This window comes from Pinus tabuliformis, chromosome 2_2 (assembly GCF_031772625.1).
Source record: "Pinus tabuliformis cultivar Carrire ecotype Pingquan chromosome 2_2, CPIR1, whole genome shotgun sequence".
In the NCBI taxonomy this organism is placed as follows: Eukaryota; Viridiplantae; Streptophyta; class Pinopsida; order Pinales; family Pinaceae; genus Pinus; species Pinus tabuliformis.
The window spans coordinates 967,214-993,640 of record NC_142300.1 but is presented as its reverse complement, the minus strand read 5'-3'; the positions used below and the strand labels follow the sequence as shown (position 1 = coordinate 993,640).

General features: G+C 37.1%; 1 protein-coding gene across 1 annotated transcript; it reads left to right on the top strand.

The window, feature by feature from the left end:
* The first annotated feature begins 930 nt into the window (after positions 1-930).
* LOC149191245 (mitochondrial carrier protein CoAc1-like) lies at positions 931-26,427 on the top strand. Its single transcript, XM_089404141.1, has 8 exons — positions 931-1,417; positions 1,557-2,313; positions 5,966-6,051; positions 6,176-6,383; positions 10,002-10,137; positions 25,424-25,608; positions 25,752-25,901; positions 26,110-26,427. The coding sequence occupies exons 2-8, from the start codon at positions 2,110-2,112 to the stop codon at positions 26,209-26,211; spliced, it is 1,071 nt and encodes a 356-aa protein (XP_089260267.1). The 5' UTR covers positions 931-1,417; positions 1,557-2,109; the 3' UTR covers positions 26,212-26,427.

Genomic DNA, 26,427 nt, shown 5'->3' with positions numbered 1-26,427 from the left:
AATTTATTTAACTATATTAAAAACATACCATATTTATATTTTAGAAAATATTATTTTATTTATTATATTTATTGAAAATATTGAAAATCAAAATTGTTCTCATAAACTATATTATTAATATTTATTACACTTCAAAAAATTATTTATTAAATACGTATATATTTAACATTTATATTGCTATTTCCGATTTAAAAAGTATATTTTTAATACTGTTCAATGGTATAAAAACATTATTTTACTTTTCACATTTTATATAATTAAACAAAATTGATTTATTACATTATTTTTTCATTTTCCATCAAATTAAAAAATAAAACATAACCAGAAAATTATAAAATGAAATAAGTTTTTTTCTTTAAAACCCTAACAATGACTTAAGTAACCACATTAAAAGTAGTTTGCTTAACCCTAAAGGGAAAAGAATGATATATTTTATAACATTTCGATTTGAAAAATGATTAATCTAAAAAATATGATGAAATTTGATTTTGAGTTTATACTTTAAATTATTATATATATAGATGGCTGGTCTTCTCACTTCCCCTTAAAAAAATCTTAAAAACAAAGAGAGTAACTTTAAAGTCGAGTCGAGTTATTTATGGGTTGAGGTGACTATCTAATTATAATGTAAAGTTTTCAAAGATATTGTGGAAAGTTATATAGGTATTTTGGTCGTTAGTTTTTTGAAATGATTTATTTAAAATAAATTATTTCAAAAAAGTTTGTGGAAAAATTATTATAAAAAAACCTAATACATCACCCAAATGAAAAAATAATCTATCTCCATTTTTCCTCCATCTTTAACCTCATAAATATTACAATATTTTTCTCTCTTTCCTTTAGTAATTAAATGCCAACCCCACCAACCGACTATAAGGAGAATATTAATAAAAAATACTTGGGATTCATTAATGTATTTGCTGAATTTCAAAATTCATGAATTTGAATCCTTAACCAAGACGGGTCAAGGAAAGACGCAGCCCTACGTGCATCACAACGTTCCCAAGGCAGGAAATATTGGTCAATCGCGCTAAGGAAGAAAGAACGGCCGAACCGAAGCAGCAGCGGCGGAGGCAGACGCGAACCCTTCATTCATTTTCTTCTTATTTGCTCGGATGTTTCGCGCTGCAAATCCCCTTCTGTATAAGTTCAGATGAATCTCTATGCAAAGCTTTTCCTTATATAGAATAAGAGAATTAGGGGCCGATGCTGCTGTTGTATGGTTTCTGTAAAGGAGCGAAATCTTTATCTAAATTAGCGAACAGCAATTGATGTCTCTAGCAGGATCGGCAGATGAACGAAAGTATCTGTTGATGAGCGTTAAGAGGATCTCAGGGCTGCCATTACAGCGCGTTCTTTTCTCCTTTTGCCTATCCAGAGACCGATGGGATAAGGAGTTTGCCAAATTGGAGACTGGGTAATACCTCTAGCCCGGTTCTTATTTGGAGGCTTTTTGTTTTTTTCTATATTTGCGTGTTTTCAATTCTTGATTTGGGTCATTGAGGTTGCTCCAAATTTGGACACTGGGTATTGCTAAAATTGATCGGGTTCTTTAGGGATTTCTTCAGTCCGATCCCAATTTGGACACTGGGTATTGCTAATATTGGTTGGGGCCTTCAATCTGCTCTCAGCGTATTAGAAATCTCATTTGAATTGGGTATTGCCAGCCTGATCTGGGTTCATAGATTGGTTTTCTCAGAGGTGAAATCGTATACTGTTCAACCTGGGTTAGGTCGTGACGGTTTCTCTAGATTCGAGTACTGCAAATGAAATTTGGGCTATAAGGTTTGTCGAAGCCAGATATAAGGTATTGATAAGCTATTTGGGATAATAAAGGTTTTTTCAGATTGGCAAACTGTGCTTAAACTATGTTGCGGTCATAAAGGGTTCTCTGCTTTGGAAATTTGTCTTTGATTGACCTGATTTGGATGTTCTAAAATCATTCGGACTGGATACTGGTCGTTTCCTTATTCTTTTGCCATTCTATTGGCGGTAGACCAGAATTGGTTTTTCATTCAAATATCCTGCACCGCTTGATTTTTTTACCTTGGAACCACGTCACACATATCTACTTTGGAATTTGAGGTGGGAGTTGATTGGCCTGTACGTATGGGTTCCCCTCAAGGACCTGCTATGACAACGGTGGTTACATCCAAGACGCTGATTGCTAGTCAGGAGCACTCGGCTCAAGGAAGTTTCGCAATATGCAATGCGATGCCTGTGTATGTCAAGGAGCTAATTGCAGGAGGGTTTGCAGGTGGCTTTGCAAAGACAGCAGTCGCACCTTTGGAGCGCACCAAGATTCTTTTTCAGGTTGGTAGAGTTTAATTCTGACTTTTCTTGCTTTTATATGCCTATAGGTGCAATGAATCATTCCAAATACAGTATATAACGTAAAATCCTTTATGTTAATGATATTTAAGTTTTTAACCACATAGGATTTTAGGAACCGTACAGACAGATGTCCGCACAAATAAATTAAAATACCTCAATAGAGTAGATTGCGTGAAATGCCATATAATATCAATCTCTGATAAGAAATGGGTTCACCTCAATGCTGAGAGACTGCTCTCTGCCCAAGCTACTAGAAGCCTACTTTGAGTTCATTTTGTATGATTATGTAAGTTCACTATCTCATTAGTTAAATTATTGATTGATCATGATTTTTTTCCTTACATTATCAAAAGTTTTGACTCGTAGGACATTTGATAAATGTTTTGCAGAAGGTATGGATAATTTTGATAGGCATAGTTTAACTAATGGATGAAATAGCTTTTTTCTGGTTAATTTTGGCCAAAATCTGGTATAAATTTTTAAGAATCAGTTTAAGTTGTTTAATTTGCAAAGGGGTTTCTCATCATGTGGCCATTTATGCATTTAAAAGTGCATTTTAAAAAACAAGAAATCACAATAGGGCTAGAAATTGTATTGATGGATTCTGGCCGAGAAAGCCTTTTCATCTATTAATTGGACTACACCATTTTGATATCAGTTTTTTTGGAGTTCATTCGAGTATATGAAGAAAGCAAATTTAAAGATCAGATAACGATTTCTAGCTGATTTTTGTTTCACTTGAAACAAATATCTGGGGCGTATTTTTTTGAGGGAAACTGGCCATGTTTTTGAAAAAAACCACCCAAATAGTAAAAACACCACTTGCGAGTTTTCCTTGCCATGTGTGCCATCAATGAACTGAGCCGGTTTTTAGTGGACACGGCTGGTTAGGACCGATTGGTACTGGTTAGTTACCAAACCGGTACCATCTAGTCCCCAAATCTGATTTATTTGCCTATTTGATGTCTGAGTTGAGCTAACCGGTCGGTTTGACTGGTTACTGGTTCAAATTGGATGGTTTTTTAAAACTATGGTTGAGACCAATGTTTTAAAAACCGTTTTTAAAAACCGGTTACCGGTCTAACCGGCCGGTTAGCAAGCCAGCCGATCTAAACCAGCCAAAAAACCCGGTTTGAATGCCCATTTCTCCATTTTTTTGCCCTAACCAGTGAAAACCGGCCGGTTTAGGACGGAACCGGCTGGTTTGTATCAAACCGGCCGGTTTTGTCCTAAACCGGCTGGTTTTAGGCACACCCACCGTAAAGTTAAAAAAACATATTTCTGACTGTGTTTTAGGGTTTTTGGGGGGAAACTAAGGGTGTTTCAACCCTAACAATGTTGGCAATAAATGGTAATGTTAAATTCTTAAAGTAAAAGGATGAAAATGAAATGACTCAGGATGTTTGAGAGTGGTTTCGACCTCATTGGATTTCATATGGAGAAACTAGAATTTTAGATTTCACTCAAAATTCAGCAGACTTAATAGTTTTCAGGATTTCATGGTTTGGGGGTAAACAATAAATGCAATCGGAGCTCCAAATGATGAGCAAAACTCCCGATCTAGATCCCATTGTGTTGGATGATATTGATCCAACATCAGAATGGGTGGAGGAGACAAAAGAACCTGTGTTTGACGCTGATTTTGATATCGACATGGCTTTAGCGGGGGATGAAGCAGATTATGTGGTGGCATCAGAACCAGGATCAATAGCGACATCAAGGAAAGGCAAAGAACCAATGGAAGGCACTAGTCATGTAGGTCGACAAACTCGTGCTTCCATTAGGTCCACTTCTATTGTCATTGGTGGCATTGACACTGAGGTTGTAGATCAGGCTGAGGCATCCTCAGACTCAGAACCAGACGATGTCTATGTAGCTCCTGATGATGATCCTGTGTCTAGTAGTGGTGATGAACTTGATGATTGATCATGTGTACATTGTAGACTTGTAGTAAGCCAATGGCCTCATAGCTTGCAACATTGTTTTTGGACTTTATAGGCCATTTAGAGCCTCATTTCTTATGTATTTTGCTATTTTGTCGATGATATGTATTGCACTCGGTGCCATTTTGATATATTCACCTTTACATGGTATATAAATGAGCAAACTTTGCATATTTTGTCTCTATTGGCTTGGAATCATAGTTTTACATCTTAAAAATAGTTTTGTTTCATTAAAAATTAATTATTTAATATATTTTGTTAAAACCGGTTCGTTTAGACCAAACCAGTCCCGGTTAGACCGGTTCCGGTCGGTAAACAGTTTCATTAGGTGGACCGGTCCGGTCACCGGTTCCGGTTTCAAAAACATTGGTTGAGACCAGATCTCTTGTGTTGTACTGTTTACAGCCTACATCTAGAAATAATCTGCATACACCAGTCCGCACATGCTACTTTGTCATTGCAAACTGCGTCATTATACGTCGCCCGGCCTTTAAAATTCTCTGCATGCGGGATCATAATTTTCATTGGGTACGACTTGCCTCCAGGTCGAAATTGATGCCACATCACACACTCCTCTCCGCACTCAGGCACCTTATGCCTCTTCTAACCCTACCTATATCCCTCATTACATTTCATTAATTTGATTGCATGCTCTGTATCATGACCAACCACCACTTGGCCTGGCCCATTTGTTTTATTTATCTCTTGCATATTGCTAAGGTAATGGTTTGATTTCTTGTTTCTCATTAATTCTAATTAAAACTTACGCAATGGTTGATCCTTCATTGGCCAGTTCATGATCCTGAACGTTATTTTGCCTGAGGACATGATGGATTTCATAAGTTTCATTTTTTTTTATCGCAGTTAGGATCCTTTTGATGATTGCTTTTAAGATATCTTGAATCTTCTTTAGGGAGGATCCCTTTCTTCACACTGTTAATGATCAGTTGCAAATCTCTGATTATTGAGAGGCTGGTGATGTTCCTTTCATGAGCGAGGAGACACTAGAGCAGGGTATAAGCTTCAGTTTGATTGTTGGTTCTGTGGTCTAGACCCCATGAAAATGTTAATTCAATAGTTTCATTAGGGCGTAGAAAGGCCCTTCCTGCTCCAACTTCCTTTTTAAAAATTGAAGGACCTGGGGGTGGGTTTTCATCTACTTATGTGTGCACAGGTCAGGAGATCATTTAATGTAATCTCTCTACGTGGGTTACACATTCGACCACTACCTCAAGATGCCCCACTGGGTTAAGCCGTCATAGGAATTGAACCTTGCCCAAGGGGGTGAAAAACTCCTCACTTTCCACTATTAGATCTAATTCCTTTGGGTAATGGCATTTCTTACCCCACTTTTCTAGCCTTGTTTGTTTGTTTCTAATATTGACATTGAAATAGTAGACATGTGGAAATTGTAATGCACTGTCAGTTTCTTTTGAAAGTTCACATTTTTTGTTTTTGCTTTTTCCCCTTCAAGTATGAAATAGATCAAAAAATAGGATACAGGCTGCTAAGCGATATTATTTGCAGATTGGGTAGGTGGCCTAATTGGGTATGGTGACTTGATATAGTGTAGGTGATCTGTCTGGTCTGATAATTTAATTCTTCTTATTCATATCTTCTTGGTTGTTCCTTCATTACTGTTTTGCATAGCCACGGTCACGAATCTTATTAGTGATCTTTTTATTTAGACAAGGCGTGGAGATTTTCAGTCCCTGGGTGTGTGGAGATCCATGGGGAAGATCTTGCAAAATGAAGGAATCCTTGGCTTTTACAAGTAAGGTGCTATCCACTGACAGGGTTATATCTGCATATTTGTAAATATTCTTTAACACTATCTGAATAATTCCTTTTTTATTTGTATTTTTGTGGCAGATTCTGATTTTTATTTCTCTTTCCAGAGGAAATGGAGCGAGTGTCCTTAGAATTGTCCCTTATGCAGCATTGCATTTTATGACATATGAACAATACCGCTGCTGGATTTTAAATAACTGCCCTGCCATGGGAACAGGTCCTGTTGTGGATCTGCTAGCTGGATCAGTTGCAGGAGGAACATCAGTTCTGTTTACCTATCCCTTGGATTTAGCCCGGACCAAGTTGGCTTATCAGGTAAATTAACATGTGACTTTGGTAGCTCCTCCTTTCTGGACTTTGAAGCAGCTCCCAGTTTTTTTGTAAAAACTAAATTCTGTAAATCTAGACTTTACTTTTCTAGCATAAATTCTAAAATTCAAAATAATAAAATTATCAATTAGATTTCTGTAGAAATTTGTTACTTCAATATATTATACAGTCTGTCAAGGTATCTTCTGATATTCTAGAATTGGTTACTATTCTTGAAATTTCTTGTTATGAAATGTTGCAGTCTATGTTGAACTACCCTTTAGCTTCCCTTTCAGCTGTTGTTTTTTATCTACAAGTTTTAAATGTGACATTTTTGCAATTATAGATGTTATTCTTTGGCAGATGATATCAAAGGATGTGCTTTAGATGGACATTAATGTTATACATGTTTCCTTTGGGATGCATCTATTGTGTTTTCCTCATCCTGATCCTTGGGGGATATGTCCCCAGTATTTCCCCTTCGATTAGGGCTTGGAGAGTGCAGGGGGAAGCCCTAATTTGGACATGAGGAACTTCGCCTAGATGTTTCCATACAAAACAATAGGGGGAGGTCTGTAGTTTGGTGTTCAAACCATGACAAGTAATGTCAATGCAGTGCATGCCAGAATACTATTTAGTATTGAACTGTGTAGTCTTTTGCAGTTCAAAGAGTTTTCCATTTGATTTTGGGATGAAACTGCATCAATAGGCTTTTGCAATTCATCAAGTTATCCATTTGGTTTTGGAAATTAACAGCATTAGACTGTTTTCGTGGGGGGTTTAATATTTATGCATACAAGGCCTTTCAGACCTGTTATTAGGAATAACTGTTTTTATTGAGATTTTTTTGACAAAGAAATAATCTTACCCCACCCTGACAAACTCAAGTTATGGTAACAGCCTGCCCTTGCTGAGTGCATACCCCCCTTATTACCTTGAGTTTCTGATGGAAAGTGGTAACCTCTGATGGGGATTGATCTTGAGATCTCTGTGAACTTAGCACAAAAGCATCAACCAGTCAAGTCAATCCTTCAGGCTACTGCTTTGGTTGAGTTGTATTTAAGTTCTATGTTTCATACATTTATACGAATATTTGATTTTTTTAAATATATTTTTTCCATAGCCCTCTTTTTGCCCCTGGAAAATGGGGTTACCTTCCAGTCATCTTTAAAACCTGTACACTCATCCCTCTGTCCTCACATCCCCCAACGTTGAAACTCGGTGCAATATAGCAATTGAGGCATACAAATGAAGTCTTGTTTGTCTGAGTTTCTAGCATCAACGGAGCTGCTGTATGGCCTAGGGTCTGTTTGTGCGTTCTGGTATGCCCTGTCATGAACAGCCAAGTAAACACCGCACGATATGGCCTAGGGCCTGTTTGTGCGTTCTGGTATGCCTTGTTATGAACAGCCAAGTAAACACAGCATGATATCTAATGTTTGAACCAACACTTATCTAATGTTTGAAGTTTGAACCGACACTTATTGTTAGGTTGAAAATTTCATTGAGCCGAGAGGCTCATTCTACAGCCCAGTGTGAAGGCGATGTGTAAGTATGTCCGTCTTTAAAATAAAAATAAAATATTTTCTAAATAGAAAAGAAATGTTGGCTATAATAAAATAGAAAAAAAATATGCTATGCATATTTAATTAGTTGTCCATATGACCTAATATAATTTCATCTAAAGCAATTAGAAGTAAAAAAATATGGGTTATATACTATGTTACACGGGAAAAGTTCCCAAGAGTTGGGAAACCCGTTCCAATGGTTCCCACGCTCCCGGGAACTTTGGAACTATATGGGAACGTTCCCTTTTCAGCAGGAGCTGCAATGGGAGCTTGGGAAAGTTCCGGGAGCTTTGAAGACTATTTTTTTTGGAGTTCCGGCGTTCCCTGAGGTTGGGGAATACAAAGTTTTTAGAGAAATATGCTGAACTACCCACAAAACATGAGCCTAAGTTGAAACCTTCGCAGGAAGAAAGGCCAAAGACATCCTTAACACCAATATCCTTAATTGAGAAACTGGAGCAATCTCTTGATGGGTTAAGGAAGTGTGTGGCACCTCGATGTAAGGGTGATATCTGGGATGTCATGTTGATGAGTATTTCTTTTGTTATTTATGTATATATATCGCAGAAGATTGTGTTTGCATATTGTATGTGGCAGTCAATGCTTAAACATTAGAGTTGCTTTACTTTTTCTCTTAAGAATAACTAGAGAAACATAGGTAAAACTGTTCCTTTGTATTTTTAAGCCAGATTGTTTCAAAGACTCGTCATGTGTCATAATGAACTTGACATTTTAATATTTTATATATATAAAAGGGAGAGACTCACGCAGAGAGACACCCACAGAATATATTTATATATAAGAGAGATTATATATTTATTATTTATATATTTAAATTGATTTTAATATTTGAATATTTTGATTCAATATTAATTTTGATAATTATATAAATTACATAATTAAAAAAATATTTTATATTTTTATTATATAATATTAACGCTCCCGATTAGCCGTTTCCTGTAAATTTTGGGGAAACCTCTAGCCGTTCTTGACACCCGTACCCGAGTTCCAAACGTTCTCACATTCCAAAAACTCATGCAACATAGGTTATATATATATAGAAAAAAATGTTAAAATAATATTTTTTAATGTTGTGTAGGATAAAATATCCCGTGTGAGTTATGAATAAAATATTTTAATATGAATTAATATTGATGTATACTTAAAAATATATTAATAATAAAAAACAAGTTTAATATGTGCTGATAAAATGACTCAATGCACATGCTATGTAATCTCTATAACATTCAAAAATACAATTTAAACAATAAAAAATTACACAATTTTTTTTGCACCTAAAGAAATTTGATCCCTCTGGGCTCATGTTAGATCCATGCTCATGATAGATCTACTATTGATATGGAACTGATAGCTCTGGATCTCGAATTGGCTCTGTTCTTCTTTATATGACCCCTTCTTTCTTTCAAAACCGTTATTCTGCCGAGGCAGATTATCGTCGGAACTTAATCCAAGGATCCATATGTGCTAAAAGACAGAAAATTATGATATGGATGGAAATACTTCTTGATCTGGATTGATGTAAGAGTACAACTACATTTCCAAAATCCATGTTGTCTATTCGGAACAGGTTGACCCCTTCGCTCTCTCGTGGTACAATCCTCTTCCCGCTGAGCCCTTCTAATCTTTTGATACAGATAAGCATAATCTGCGAGATATGACCTAGGGCCGGTTTGTTCCTTCTGGTATTCCATATATGTACAGTTAATTAAACACCTCACGATATCTAATGTTTTAGCTGACACTTATCATAGGTGATTTATGTGTGTATGCTTGCTTTCGAGGCTTCTAATCTTTTGATACAGATGAGCATAATGTGCGATGATACTTGTTTTTTTAATATTCATTATTCAGTGATAAATACAGATAGTTTAATATTCAAAGATAGAAATTTATTGATTCAATGAATTGTAATTTTAGAGGATACAATTCAAATATCACATCTATATATCATGATTATATGCTTGCTTATTGAAAACGAACTCCACAGATTACTTACCTCTACACGTTCATTACCGTCTTTAATTAATTTCTGCAGGTAACAAGTTCTTGTGCGACAGGGCTAGATAAAAGTCTGAGATCCCAATGTCTCCAGCCAGCCTACAGAGGTGTCACCGATGTATTTGCAAAAGTTTATAGGGAAAGTGGATTGCGTGGTCTGTACAGAGGAGTAGGTATGTGAGTTCTGTGTGGTGGTTCTGCAGTAGTATAAGATGCTTGTAAATGAATACTTTCTTTATACTTCCACGCCTGAGATGACTGCATTTGTTCTCTCTGTCCTTTATCTCTTGTATACACCATTTTCGCTTTGGTGTTTTGAATTCCTGTTAAAAACATTAAAACTTTGAAATCAAAGCGAACAAGTCTGACATGGTAATCAGCTTTCTGCTCTTTTATAAACAAGTTTTACTTTGGTGATTGTGAATATATAATATGGTAGTATATCCCAAATTTTGTTCCTTTTACAACCCTGTTTAAAATCTCTCACTTTGGTTGGATGTACCTGACGTTGGGTCCTTTACACATTGGGAAATGTGTAGATTTTCCAGTTGCCTTATTTATTTAAGTCAAAATTGCCCGTTATTGCTGGACTGCTTGGAACTAATAGTTTAGTTTGATTATGGAGTAAGACTGCTTTTTGAAGCATGTGTTGTTATAGTATTAGTGGAGATGCATGAAAACAAGAAGGAAACGTTTTATAGCCGATTTGCCTCATGAGTTGAAAGTCCTATAAAGTTTCCCATGCAGGCAAGGAATGGGGGGTGCAACTTTTCTTCCCCTGAAAAAAGTCAGCGAGTTTAAGCTGAAGATTCAAGAGACTCACTGTTTGTGCCTGCTGGGAGGTTAGACATTGGCTTTTGGAAATATGTTCAAGAAGTGAATGAAGTTTTTTTCAGTTAGTTGGAAGTAGAATTACGCTTTGAACCAAGTGTAATTGGGTTTTTGATAGTTCCAAATTTTTATTGAGCCGAGATGTGTTCTACATCTCAATATATGGGAGATGTGTAGGTATAATGTAAGAAAACTTGTCAACATTTTTACATGTTGGCTTTGTTAAATTTATATTATTATGTTAAATTTATAGAAGGTAAAGGATTTGTAAACATTTATATGTTATCTCGGTTAAATAATAATAAAAGGTTAAAAGTAATATAGAGCCCAATAAAGGGGAGATGTTGAAGCTGTAAAAAGTTAAAAGTGTTAAAAATAATAAAATTCAATTCGTTATATTGTAATTTTGTTTTTATTAATAAAATTACGAGTAACATTTTAGGTAAAAGAAAACCATAATATACATATCACTTTAAAATATATAAGTAGTAACTATAAGTTAAGATCTATTTTACCTTATAAATTAAAATACTTCTGAAATTATATTTAAATTTAATTAATATGCACATAAAAATTTTAATACTTACAATAAACTCACAATATAATAATATTTTTAACTATGGATTTTCATGCCGGTAGATATTATTACCTTGTAAATAGATTTTTTTACAATACCATGGTTGATGAATACCACATGTCCAAAAGCCATCTCTCATTTCACAATCAAAATATTTTATAAAAAAAGTATTTGAATTTAATTTTATAATTCTTTAATCAAATTAAATGCAAATATATTATACTTACTTTTGGGATATCTCTAAACTCTCTATCACATTACAATATATAAGATAGAAATAGTAGCTGTAAATTAAGATCCATTTTACTATATAAATTAACATAATAATTTTGTAACCATATTTTTTTTAACAAAGTCTGGGTATTTTGATTGTCATTCCAAAAAGAGGGGGAAGCAATGCTTCCAATTACAAAATTGCTGAAGAGAGCAAGGAAGAATAGGAGAACAAAATCATAGCATAATCTTTCCCAGTTGCTAAGTTTACTTCGAAGATTCCTAATTTGCCTACTGTACCAAGCTTGTAGATCTTGACATACAGCTGAAGCAGTAATTTACATTTACATTTCATAGCAAGAGATAAAGATCAGAATATAACTAGATCTAAGCATCCTTCTGGCAGAATACAAAATGGTTTATATGTAGTAGATTTATGATTCCTTTTAATACAGATTGACTGTTTTTTCCAAATGCTGCTGGTTTCTGCTGCTTCGATCCAGGGTATTGGAGCTTTCCCCTGGCTTCTTGGCTATTGCTTCTCTCAGAAAACTGAATGTATTCTCCAAGTGTGTGCATCTGTTATTTAGTTTTTCGAACTCCTCCCTGTGTTTACTGAGTTGCTCAAAGATGAGAGCATTCTCCGATCCTGTTTGATTGCGCAACTGCTCCAACGTTGATTTTATGTGCTCCATCACTCCTTTGTGCGCTTTGCAGTGGGTGCAAGGATGAGACTTAGGAGGACAGTCCATCGTGTCCAGTTGGATATATGAAGGAATGCTGCTGGAGGAGAGAGACACTTCACCAGAATAGGGATGCTCAACCAACGTGATTGGAGAATGCATAGAAGGGGAAGGCGCCGAGCTGAAGGATAGAGAGGGAATGCAGGGACATCAACCTGCAAAAGAGAAGGGGATACGGAGCAAGGGAGAAGAGGAGGTAGGGAAATATAGAGCGAAAGGTCAAACACGAGATTCGAGAGTTAGAGAAGGGAGGAATGCGAGGAGGATAGGAGTCAGAAGAGGAGCAACTTGAGAAGGATAATGGGGTTGAGACAGATTGCTTTGGGATAATAGAGCTGACAGGGGCAGGATAGAGCAAGATTATTAGGACGATTATCCAAAACACGAGGAGGTGAATTAGAAAGGGATAAGGACAAGAGGAATTAGGGGATGATTTGATTTGAGATTTCATTTTCAATTTTTAAACTCCCTGGGGAAGAGCAAACGCATTGTTGTCATGTTTATCGGCATTCTCGTTATTTTATCTTAGAATGTGGTAGAAGGTGACATTACCCAGATTTTTCAGATGGTGGTGAATTTTGGTTGTTATTTGCCCGAGGCCAGCATTTTTCGGCCTTTCTTTCTTTACCATTAATTGGATTAATATTGAAGAATCTCCAAATATGACAGGATTCAAATAATTTTTTCTTTTGAGGATTTGAGATTCCAAAAGAAATGCATATGCTTCAGCTTTATTGTTGGACTCTGATCCAAGACCCCATTGGAAAACTGTAACATTTTTCTTGTCTTGATCCATAACATAACCACCAGCGCCAGCTTTGCCTGCATTTGATTTTGAGGCCCTATTGAAGAATAAACATGGCCTCTATAGAGTGCTTAGCCACATCATAAATTCCTTTCTTTAAGGCGAATTTTTCAATTTTTGTATTTACTTGGTGCTATTCTTGGAGCACTTTTGAAGTTCTGAGCCTTGTCTGGTAATAAACTCATCCATGTTTTTTCTTCATGTTGGAGGAGACTGGAATCTGGACTTTTCATTCCTTTTGCAAAAATGAATTTTGCAGCAAGCCCCAAGTTTTAGCAAGAACCTTCCTTACTTCTGGGTTGATGTTTTGAAAATTTTTGTTGTTCCTTGCAAGCTAACTTTGCCAACATAAGAACGAGGGAAGACTGTTCCAAAACCTTTTTATCGAGTTGTTTTTTTAAGGAGTATGGGTACTTATCTTTCCAATTTGAGTAGAATTCAGTTATGGTGAGATTGGTATTGATTGTTGCTTCAATCGGACCAACCAACAAGGTCCAACATTCTTTAGCAAAGTTGCACTCTAAAAATATGTGTTGGATTGTTTCTTCTTCTTCTTTGCACAGGGGACAACAAGAGGGGCCGAGGATACCTTTTTTGTTAAGGTTTTGTGCTGTAAGTATTTTCCCTTTTAACATAGTCCATATGAAGATTTTTATTTTTGGAAGACTTTCAGTTTTTCAAATTGCTTTCCAAAGGGACCAGTCCTGATGATCTTGATTCTCTTGTTGTTATAACTCTGACCCAAGAATATATGAGAATACAAATATATCCATAAATAATAAGATAGAAATAGATAGAAATGCTTTTTTATTAATCAAACCTTTAAGGTAGGGAAACACCATATATTCACTCCTTAAGGAAGGAGAGCACTCCACAAGCCATATGCCTGTTCATACAATATTCCTTGACACCTCTCAATGTGGAGTCTCTATATAGGTCTCATACATACAATACCATGGGTTATTATCATGGTTCTGTCAATACCATCTATCTAATACCATGGACTTATTACATTATTACTAACTACTTGTGGTCCCTTACATGATACGGGTTAACCACCTTATTTATTATTATTTCCCATCCAATTATTATTCCATTGGGTACCTCCCTTTGTATCCCATATTATCCCCCCTAGGTATACCACATTCCACCCCCTTAACATGTTTCGTCCTCGAAACATGGGAAGAACACAGATAATAAGATTGACTCAAAAGAGTAGTCCATTGGTACTATGCACGTGCATCTAGCCATCCAAGAGAAAGGTGAACCCTCGATCTTGCTGGTGCCTCGCTCGCTTGAGATGGAAGTTGACCTTGGCAGTTCTTTTGTGTTGATGTGTAGTAGGTGGATCTTCGCTCTTCTCTATCTATCATGCGGGGGTTGTTGTCCTTGTGGCTAATTCGTTGCCATCTTGTTGGTTGTTTTCTTGTTGGGTGATGTGGGTGGTGATATGCTGAAGGTTTAACCAATAGTGTACTTTCTTTAATTTACCACCTAATGGAGCCAGATTGTTATCTGGTACATGTTGTAGTGCCTGCTGTGGTTTCTTATCTTCCAATACTACTTCAACCACTGAATCCTCATCTGATGTAACATTTTCTGTTGCAGCCTCCTTGGACTCTACCTGTTTTTTTGGTGTTTGGTTTGATGTTTGTGTTTGGTTGTCGACCATCAATGGCTCATCATCTGATATGTCAGTCCCTGGAACATCTTCTGCTTCAGCCTCCGTGGACTCTACCTGTTTATTGATGGAAATATCTTGTAATGTAATTTTCTTCTTTTTATACCAGAGTGTCAGGAATTTCTTCTGCACATTAATATTTATAGTACTCACCGAATCCATCCACGGGTATCCCAAAACAACATCCTCATTAGCCATATCTGAAGCATAAAAATTAGAATGCAATACATACTTGTCCATAGAAATCTTTAAATCTTTATAAACTTGCACCTGCTCGTTATTAACCTGTATGTGCTCTATGTGTTTTGTTGGCACTTGTAATTTTTTTGCCAAGTTGACATTTATGAGATTTTGCTTACAACTCGGATTTGTAGACACAATGATTTTCTCCTTTTGAATCAATCCATGAACCTGCAATAAGGATATACCAGTAGGAAATAACCCCACATATTTCCCCTTATCTTATTTTCTAGCCCGAGACCATTTGTCTAAAAGGACTCTTTCAAATTCTACATCTGAAAGTTTGGTCAACTGCTTGTTGTCAAGTGAAAAGCACCATTTGACAGTCTCATCTTTGAAACCAAGCCACACTAAATCCTTCTAGAGTTCCTCATATGTGAACTTTTGTCTCTGTATGAATTCTTCAATAGTAGGGCCATTATCTTTTCCTGTAAAAAGCATCTTGCTAGACGACATGAAAAAATCACTCACTTGGTGAAAATTTAGAGTGGTCGCAGTTTAGTCAATATTTTTCAGAATCTTTATTATGACCTGTTTTCGGAAATGGAATGACCATTTTGCATCTTCCCATGTGATAGAAATCCCGATCTAGGCACTGGAATTTCAGATCTGCGTTGCAACTCTTTCGCCGTCACCAAAAATTCTGAAAAAAGCTGATTTTAAATTAGCGATATCTCCCTCGTCTGGACTCTGATTCAACGGTTTTTTTTTTTTTTTTTTTGAATTTGGGTATTTTTCACAAACAATCCAGATTTGCAATCAGATTCTTCATATTGTGGACGAGAACGTACATATTTACGCCGCAAACCCGTCGATCCGAAAAAATGTCTGCAACCTAATTGATTTTTAAATCTTCAATATCTCCCTCATCCGGACTCCGATTCAGCCGATTTTTTTTTTGAATTTGGGTATTTTTTCACAAACAATCCAGATTTGCAATTAGATTTTGAAGATTTTGCACCAAAACATACAGATCTGATCTGCAAACTTGCCGCCCCGAAAAATGTCTGCCACACCACTTATTTTTAGATCAGCGATATCTCCTTCATCCAGACTCCGATATGGCCAATTTTTTTCGAACTTGGGTATTTTTCACAAAGAATCCATATTTGCAATTAGATTTGGCCCCAAAATGTACAGATCTGATCTGCAAACTTGCCGCCCCAGAAAGTTCCTGCAAAAATAAAAAAAATTCTCCACTTTTGCCCAAGAACGTGTTTTGATACCACTTACTATAGATCTGATATGAAAATATATGACAATACAAATATGCTCAAGAAATAACAAGATCTGAATAGATAGAAATGCTTCAAATACCTTGATTTGACTGTGAACTCTCCTCTTGTTGGATTCCATTTGAAGGAGTCTTGTTGGCCATAGCTGATTGGTGCTGCACCTTTGAGATGAGACAGGAGGGTATCCCATTGAGGTATGAGGTTTGGGGCGAAAACTGGAGGAAGAATTGTCATTCTTGTTCCAATCTGATATTTGTTCCAGAGAGCAAATTCCTTTGTTGACCATCCAATTTTTGAGTTTTTGAATACCATGTAGATTTGAGAGAGGAGGGTTGCCCATTATACTATTGCTCCAAATATATTTGTTCCGACCACCCCCAGGGATCCTTGATGTGTTTTCTTTGACAAGAGGGAGGGCTTTTTTGATTAATTTCCAAATTTGAGAACATGGCCTGATAGGCATTTTTCCAGTGAGAAAGGATTAGCGAGGGTAGTTAAGATATTTTGCCTCTAAAACTTTCTTCCACCAAGTGGATTCTCCATTTATAAATCTCCAAATGACCTTAGCTCCTAAGGCTATATTCATTAACCCAGGAAGACGGATGGAGATACCTCCTTTTTCAAAAGGTGCAATTACTTGGCTCCATTTTACCAGGTTGAATTTTTTTGTTTCATTCTTACCCCCCTGCCATAAAAAAATTCCTGATTATTAGTTCGATTTCCTTGTGTACTCCAGCTGGTATAACAAATTGATAGAGAGGAAGAGCAACTAATACTGATTTAATCAATGTTATCCTCCCTGCAAGGTTAAGCCAAAGGATTCCCCATTGTTGAATTTTCTTCTTCATTTTTTCTATATAATTATTCCATATTTCTGCCTTCATGATTTCTTTTGTAATGGGCAATCCCAAGTACTTAAAATGATCCCAATTTGCTTGGAAGGGAACTCCTAATATTTGGGATATTCTCTGAAGAGTTCTTGCTGGAACATTCCAGCCATATATATTGCTTTTCAAGTTGTTTAGGAGAACTAGAAACCTCCAAAAATTTATCCAAGATACTTTTGAACATTCGTGCCACAATGCATGTAACACCACCTAAGATACTCTTGACACCTTTGCTAAAGAATAGTCCTGTGATAGAGCCATTCCTCTTGCTTTGCTCCAAGTTCCTGCTGAGAGATTCAACCATTATTATGTAAAGGAAAGGTGAGAGAGGGCAACTTTGTCTCAAGCCTCTTGAGCTTTGAAAAAAACAATTAGGCCTTCCATTTATAAGGGGGGCAATCCAAGGGCCTATTATGCAGGCTTTTATGAGATCAATGAATTTGGAAGCAAAGCCAAATTTGTGAAGGACAACTGAGAGAAAGGAGTGATTGACTCTATCGAAGGCATTGGCCATATCAAGTTTCATGATAAAGCCTTCTTCTATTCTTGCTAGGCTTGATTGGATAGCTTCTTGCACAACCATTATGTTTTCGGCAATTTCCCTGTTGGGAATGAATTCTTCTTGATTATAGAGATCAAGATAGGTACAAGAGGTTTTATTCGTTTGGCCAAAATCGTAGATATTATTTTGTATGAGGAGTTACAGAGAGATATGGGTCGAAATCCCTGAAAGGAGGAAGGCTTCAATTCTTTGGGAATAAGCGTCAGGTAGGTGGAGTTAGTGAATCCGCCTATTTTCATTTTTCAAAAAACTCACCTGATCATCTTAAGAAAGTCCTTTTTAATATCATCCAAAAGGAGCGATAGAAAGCAATCGAAAATCCATTAGGGCCTAGAGCTTTTGTCTGGATGGAGATTTCATATTGCTGACTGTAATTCTTTTCATCCACTTCTTTTAAAATTTCCGAGTTTGCCTCCTCAGAGATTTTTTGGGGTTATAACTTGTAAATTCATCAAAATTTGGATTGACCGAATTAGTTGTTAGCAGATTTTTTTAATGCTTATAAGCTTCTTTTTTAGTTCCTCTTGTCCCTTGATTTCTATCTCTCCTTCTCCTTTTATTGTATCTATATGATTTTTTATTTTTCTCATTTTTGTGGTATTATGAAAGAAAGCGCTGTTTTGATCACCAACTGGCATCCACAAATTTCTTGATTTTAGCTTCCATGACTCTTCTTCTTTCTTCTTGTTTTTATATATTTCCCTGTGTAGTTCTTTTTCTTTAAATTGCTTTTCTTTTGTCACCTCTCCCTCTAAATCTTTTTGCACTTGTTCCAACTCTTTCTGCAACTTGATTTTCTTTTGTTGAGGTTCTTTGTAGTTTGTTCTTTCCTAGTTTTTAAAGTTTTTTTTTTGACATTTTTTTAACTGTCTCCCATACAAAGCTTGGCAAACTATTTATGCTTTGTTTCCATGCTGCAGTGATCACCGATCTTGCTTCTTCGTGGGTAGCCCATAGAGGATTATATCTAAATGGGAGGGGGCCCAAATTTTCACTTTCCCCTAATTTGATAGCTATAGGCTTATGATTTGAAGATGCTGAAGGGGTAACCTTTGAAGTTGCTGCGCTATATTCTGATATGAGACTGTCCTGAATAAGAAATCTGTCTAGTCACTCTTTAATGTTGCCCATTCCTAGCTTTTTGTTACTCCAAGTAAATTTCCCATTTTTTGTTGCTATATCCATTAGGTTGTGCTTCTCTATGATATGTTGGAGGATTTCTTTGAAGGGATCGACTTGGAAGCATCCACCTTGCTTTTTATTAGCATTTAGGATTACATTTAGTTCTCCTATAATAATATTGTTGTTCGAATCCAAATTTAGATTCTCAGTCAAGGAGTGCCGACCGTGCTCCTTATCTCGGTAGTGAGAGGGGCATATATATTATAGAGGCAAATTTGATTTCATGTGTACTTTTATTTCTTAGCTCAGATTTGATCCAATGTAGTACTTTGAGATGAGTTGATAGTTCCCAAGTGGTCTGGTTCCACATTGTGCAAATTCCACTTGAAGCTCCTATTGCATTTATTGATATTCCATCATAATTTTTTGTTTTTTGAACGATTTGAGTCATTTATTTTTCAGAGGACTTGGTCCCTTGGATTAAAAAGAAGTTTTGAAATTTTGATTTTAGAAGATCTTTTGCTGAATTGATTTTTGAGGAGTGTCCGAGGCCCCTACAATTCCAAGAGACCATATTCATTATTTACTTTGATTTTGGGTTGAGGGACCCTTCCCTCTAACTGTCTGTTGAGTTTTTTCCTTGTTTCCAATATTTTTTCCAATATATGTCTCCATTGGCTGTTGGGTTCCCAATGCCATTTATTTTATTGCTGCTTAATCACTTCATTCTTTATTGGTCTTCCTTCCAGACCTCTTGTGGCTATTAGAGAGAATAAGAGAATCCTTTGATTGATTTTTGGTGAGGATGCCTTCGAGGGGAGGAGGGAGAGGAAATGAGGGAGGGCTAGAGGGATCAATCTGAGGGTGAAGGGGGGAGAGAGGAGGGAGTAAGGCGAGAAAGGGGAGAGGAGGTTGGGTGAGGGGGAATATCCAGTCTAGCTAGGGAAGGATTGGGTAGGGAGGCTAGAGAGGCTAAAGGGTTGGAGTCGAAGATGGGAGGGGAAGAGGAGGGAGGAGCATCTCTAGGAGCAGAGGAGGAGGGCACAGAGGTCTTAGAAACCTTGGAACCAAATTTGTTCTTTTTATCTGGAACCCATTGTGGTTCTTGTGTTTCCACTGATTCTTCTACTTCTTTTTTTGAACCTCTGTTTGCGAAATGACCATATTCATGACATACTTTGTATTTGAATGGAATTTGCTCGCAGTCCAACTATTGTATGTGAGTCCATTGATCAACCTTTATTTTCATAGCTTCTGGAAGCTCTTTTCCCAAATCAACTTCCACACAGATTCTTGCGCATGCGTTCATATTTACTTTTGGTTTTCTTCGGTCAATATATTTTCCAACAACATTTTCTATTGCTTTCGCAGATTCATCTCCCCAACAATGAAGAGGGAGGTGGGGAAGACGAACCCAAACTGGGACTGAATTTGGAACATCAAGCTTTGGATCAAAGTCTGGGGTCCATCTATTTAAGTAGAGACCTCTAGTATCCATGAAATGACCATTTCTGAATATTAAGTCTCTGTCTTCTTTAGATTCAAAGTAGAAAGTGAAGAAGCCTCTTCCACTAAATTGAATGGATATTTTCCCTTGTTGAGTGAGACCAGTTTCTCTCAACCCATTTTTGAATAGTTTTTGGAGGCCAGAAAATTGTCCAACCAGACTCCTCTCAGAAAGAGAGAGAGAGTAGCATGACTTGGCAGAGGGGGTAAGAGCGATCTCTTAGGGATATCCACAAGTTTTTTTACAAACTTGGTCACAGCAGGTCGGTCCCGAGGGGGGCCGAGGTAGGAGACAAGACAAGCAAACACAGAGGTTGCCTCATCAGGGGGGTGCAGCAGGAGAGCGGGCCCCCTCCGAAACAAACTCCGAAGAAGCCATGCAAGAGACCAACAGGGGAGAGAGAGGAATTCGAACCAGAGGAGCACGCAAAGGTTAGGTAGCTCGAATCTTCTAAACTCCCCCTCGAAACTGCTCCTTTGTAACCATATTTTAGCACATAAAAAATAAATACTTACAATACAACAATATTTTTAAGTATAGATAGTCATCCCCACTTTACAATGGATATTATTAGCATGTAAATAGGCTTTGTTACAATACCATGGCTCATCAATACCACATGCCTAAAAATCTTCTCTCATTTCACAATCAAAATATTTTATAAATATCTTTTTTTTTTTTTTTTAAAATTCAATTTTATTGCATTTTTGCGCCGAGAGACACTCTCCAACCCAGTATGGAAGAGATGTTGTAACTTGTAATGTCCTGTTGTGTTATGTTATCTAAACATTTTGACATGGTCAAATTACATAGAAATACAAATTAAATTAAAAAATAAAATAAAATAAAATAATTAATAATTATAATTATTAATTATCTAAGAAATTGGATTTGTCCAAAACCCCTAACGTGTCCCGAATCCCACAAATTAAGCATGATTTGCTGGGACACGTGTCCCTTCAGCGTGTCTGACGTGTCCCGGATGTTGAGAAGTCTAGGTTATTAGCATTATAGGTGATTTCTCTTCTATTAGTAACTGCTTGTGAATGCTTTTTACTTCTTTAGATTATGATCTTCTTCTTGTTAGATTATTAGGGTTCTTCTTCATCAAACAATAACTAATGCATGAACATAAATATACAAAGACACAACATGTAGGCTATGAGCCAGGGCCAAAACCTCTCACTCTTTGAGAGGAAAATCCACACAAATTCTTCTTATAGAGATTCCAATTGACGGATACCAAGACCAAGACCAAGACCGAGACACTTGACCTATTAGCCACTCCAAGAGAAAGACACGTTCTCTAGTGAATCCTCTTCTTCACTCCTCTTCCATTGAGATCTTCATCATTGCCTTGATACTGAGATCTTCATCGTTACCTTGACAACACTGTTTCCTTCACGAGCCCTGATCACAGAGATGATACCTTACCACAATAGTATCACCAACGAACTGTTATGTCATCAATGATGCCTTACTGCACTTTGATGTGAGATCGAGACAGAGGTACACTTCACTGCAAAGTAGCATCTAGCTGTCCCTTCATCTTCGTTCAAGTAATTCATCCGAACTTCTTAATTGTGATTATATTCGCTGCCACTGTGATCCAAGCTTTAGTCTTGCTGCCACTGTGATCCGAGCTTTAGAGGGATCTGATATCCCTTCAACACTTTATCATCCCAAATCTGTCTTCTTATATGTTACTGCCCATCCGAAATACATAGAGACATCCGATCTGTCTTCTCTATGGAGATCCGAATTGCCTTTCTATCTTATCCACCAAAAATCTCAGAGGTATATCGAATTTATGAATTGTCCTAATGCGAGGACCCTTCAGACCTATTTATAGTTGTCGGTGAATATAAATAAGCCAGCATATCATTTCGAATAGGTGTGTCTTCATAGGATGAGCCGACATGAGTTCCTTTATTCATCTTGAGGCCGACATAGGAAGAGGAGGATTGTGCTTGTCTTTTGGAGGGCTTCTAGACACCTTTATAGACTTACATATATTTGACACATGCCCAAGAAGGGCTCTTCATACATGACATTGACTCTTTGACTCTAATGCTAAATCCTAAGGCTCTCAATGGGAGCGACTAAGAAATAAAATATCTTGCTCATGAAACCCATGAAGCAAGGCATTATAAAAATAATTTTATACTCTTCTTTTCATCATTTACAAAGATCATAATTACACGTCATTATGAAGACCGAACCTAGTTACATTTTACAACACTGGAGGGTGGGATTCGAGGGACACACGAATCTTGACAGTGTGTCCCTCATGTCCCAATTTCGGGACATGTGTCCTCTAAAAAAGTGTGCCAAGCGGACCATAAAGTCTGTTTTGGGCTCATTTGGCACTCATTCTTGAGTGTCTTTTGCTGTGAGTGTGTGGGAGCTTGTAGCAAAGGGTTTGGGAGCATTTTGGAGGTGATTCAAGCAACAGGTAAGTGCATTTTGCTTCTTTTTTTTTGCATTTTTATTATAGCAGTTTGCATATGATTTTTTTTACAAGTTTGTGTGTTTTATTTTTTATTTTTTTACAACATTCATGGCTCAATGAAGGGTTGTAGGGAAGGGGCATAGGAAGGGGAAGAATGTTTCCATTGGTGATGCCCTCCCTATTCCAATTTCACCAGGGTCTGCAAGTGTTTTCTCTATTGGATGTGGGGCTGCAACAACAACTTCAAATGTTGAGGGCATAATGAATTTAGAAGGACAACAGGCTCAAAAACAAATATCCCTTGTGGAAGTATGTCACAAGAGTTCAAGGGCCAGGAAGCAAGTTGAAGGGAGGAGGCAATGCTGCTTGGAAATGCAACTATTGCAACGATCATTTCAAGAGCACTTATTACCGTGTGAAAGGTTTTTTGTTGGCTTTACCAGGCCGTGGGATTGGAGCATGTACACAAGTGTCTTTAGCTAAAGAGAGTTGTTCATTAAAGTTATTGAAGATGTAGGCATTGATTCTTGTGTGCAAATCATTACAGTTGATGCACCTGTTTGCAAGGTTGTTGGCATGATTGTGGAATCTAAATATCCACAAGTATTTTGGACACCTTGCATTGTCCATTCCTTGAATTTAGTGCTTAAATCTATTGCTTCTGATGTGCCTTGGATTGGAAGTGTTGGTGAGGATGCACGGCATATTTGCAACATTGTACAAAATCATACAAATGCCCTCACAATCTACAAGGAATACACCCATCTATCATTGTTGAAGATTGCAGATACATTGTTTGCCTCTTCATTCATCATGTTAAAGAGGTTGAGGGAGGTCAAGACTGCTCTTGGGGCCATGGTTATTTCAGAGTTTTGGTCTTTTTGGAGAAAGCCAAGCTGCCTAAAAAATAGTCAAAGACATAGTGTTAGATGATGCTTAGTGGGAGAGGGTATATCACTATTAAGATCACGAACCCTATCATTGCTTTGCTACTATTTGCAGATATAGACCAACCCATCCTAGGAGAGGTTTATGAGGGATGAGATTCCATGATTGAGTCTGTGAGGACTATTATTTTACAGAGTGAGTGCCGTGAGTATGAGACATCATCAGAGGCCTTTTTCACCACCATACAAGATATTCTTGTTAGCATGTGAGACAAGAGTTGCACACCTTTGCATTGTTTGACTCACTCATTGAATTCAAAAACTACAACCATGAGTTGTTGAATGGTGTACCTTCCCGCAGATTCCCTCCTCACATGGATGGTGAAATTTCACAGGGGAGGAAGGATGTATTGAGGTGGATTTTTTAGGATAGAGCATCCCTTGATGAGGTGGAGGATGCCTTTGCAGAGTTTTCCATTGGTACTACTCGATTGGTAGGATATGATGTGATTAGAGACAGGGGGCTAAGAAACCCTATTCTTGGTGGGCAACTCATGGGGCAACAAGCCCTCCTCTATAGCAATTAGCCATGGGACTCCTCTCTCAGGTGACTTCATCCTCTTGTTGCGAGAGGAATTGGAGCACATATGGGAATTTGTATAGTGTCAAGAAGAGCAGGTTTGAGCAATCTAGGGCAGAGATAATGGTGTATGTGCACACCAACCTTCGTCTTTTATGTGCACACCAACCTTCGTCTTATTTACAGGCAGAGGGATGAGTGGTTGAAGGGAAAAACAGATGTGGGATGTCTTTCTTGATGATATGGATTTGTACAACAATGTTGAGTTGGCATTGGCCAACTTGGATCTTAATGAGGCAGTGCTAGAGCCTGTCACTTTTGTGATGGTGATATTGTTGAGGGATCATCCTCCACATCAGCAGATGCAGAGATGACATTGGATACAAAGGAGGAGGATGCAACAGAGGAGGGCAGTGGTGATCATTACAATGATGCTGATTTTGATGATGATGATTGATGTCTCATGAGCCACCTACTGTCTTGTACTTGTAGTAGTTGTTTTGTATTTTGCATTTCTATTTGCCATTGGCATTGCTACTACCTATGTAACACATTTTGATTTTGATGACTTCAGGAGAAAATTGCAGTTTCTTGTCTTTCTTCTATTGGATCATTGATGAATCTGTCACAATTGTATTTGTATGCATAATGTTACTTTGTAAAACTTACAAATTTTAAATTTACAATGTAGAATCTAGATCTATGTCTGAATTTGTATCATGAATGAGAATTTGTGTAAGAAATATCTAATTTTTAATATATATATATATATATATATTTAATAAAATAATATATAACGTGTCCTACATGCCTTGTTCCGGGGAGTCAACGTCCCTGTGTCGGACACGAATTTTCGTGTCCTGCGTGTCCCGTGTCACCGTGTCAGGTGACTTAGTTAATTAAACCAGCCTAGATCTATCTTAACTCCGGATCTATCAAGCTTTGAGAGGGATCAAATCTCTCGAGGTGTAAACCTTTCCTAAAGTTTTGCACTCAAAAAAATGATTAGACCCCTCTCAGCGCTTGATAGATCCAGAGTTACTAGGCTGGTTATATATCTTGTTGGCTTTGGAGTTATTATTATATGAATTTACTTTGCATGTCCATTAATGGATGAAAATTCTTGACTGTTATCAGGTCCAACACTGCTTGGAATACTTCCTTATGCTGGTTTGAAGTTCTACATATATGAGGAACTAAAAAGTCATGTTCCAGTGGAGCATCAAACCTCTGTTGTTATGAAGCTTGCTTGTGGTGCTTTAGCTGGTTTATTAGGACAAACTTTCACCTATCCATTGGATACTGTCAAACGACAAATGCAGGTATCTTATATTGCGACATCTAATGACATTTGAACAGTTTATCTTGGATGGATTCTATGATTGATCCATTTAGAACCAACTTGGACAAAAGGTCCAGGGATTTCTCTTTGATTAATTTTTTGTTCATGTGAGGTTGTATTCAGGTACAGAGCATATCAGTTGGTCAAAGCCACATGTCTTCTCTTCAATTAGCAGAACCCAAATTCAGAGGAACACTTGAAGGACTATCGACCATTATTCGAACACAAGGTTGGAAACAGATGTTTTCAGGTCTGAGCATCAACTATTTGAAGGTGAATGCTATTCTTCAGTTGTGTTATTGAAAATTGCCCTTATCTAACATGTAATATTTGTTGATGTGTGATTCTTGTACTACTATTTGATCTATTTATGGCTGATGCGAGAGTTTGTCAGTAATTTGATTTATTCGCAAACATAGTGCACAAATTCTTGCTAACTGCGTTGCCAACTGATATCCAACTGGACTGTTGTGATTGGCAGATTGTTCCTTCAGTGGCAATAGGATTTGCCGTATATGATGGAATGAAGTCTTGGCTGGGGTGTCCACCTCGAGAAAAAACAAAAATCAAGACTTCAACGTGAGAGAGACAGGTCCTGTAGGCACTTTGTTGGTGTGATAAAGAATGGGAAAACACCTTTTGAATCTGTTTTGGACCTGGTCATATTATGATGTAAACATGATCTAAAAGATGCCATTGGAGCTTGAAATGTAGTTTGTGTTTTAGAGCACGAGAGTAATTTTTTTTATTAATCAGGGCATTGCTCAAGGAAATGAGCTGATCCTATCTGGTAGGTTTA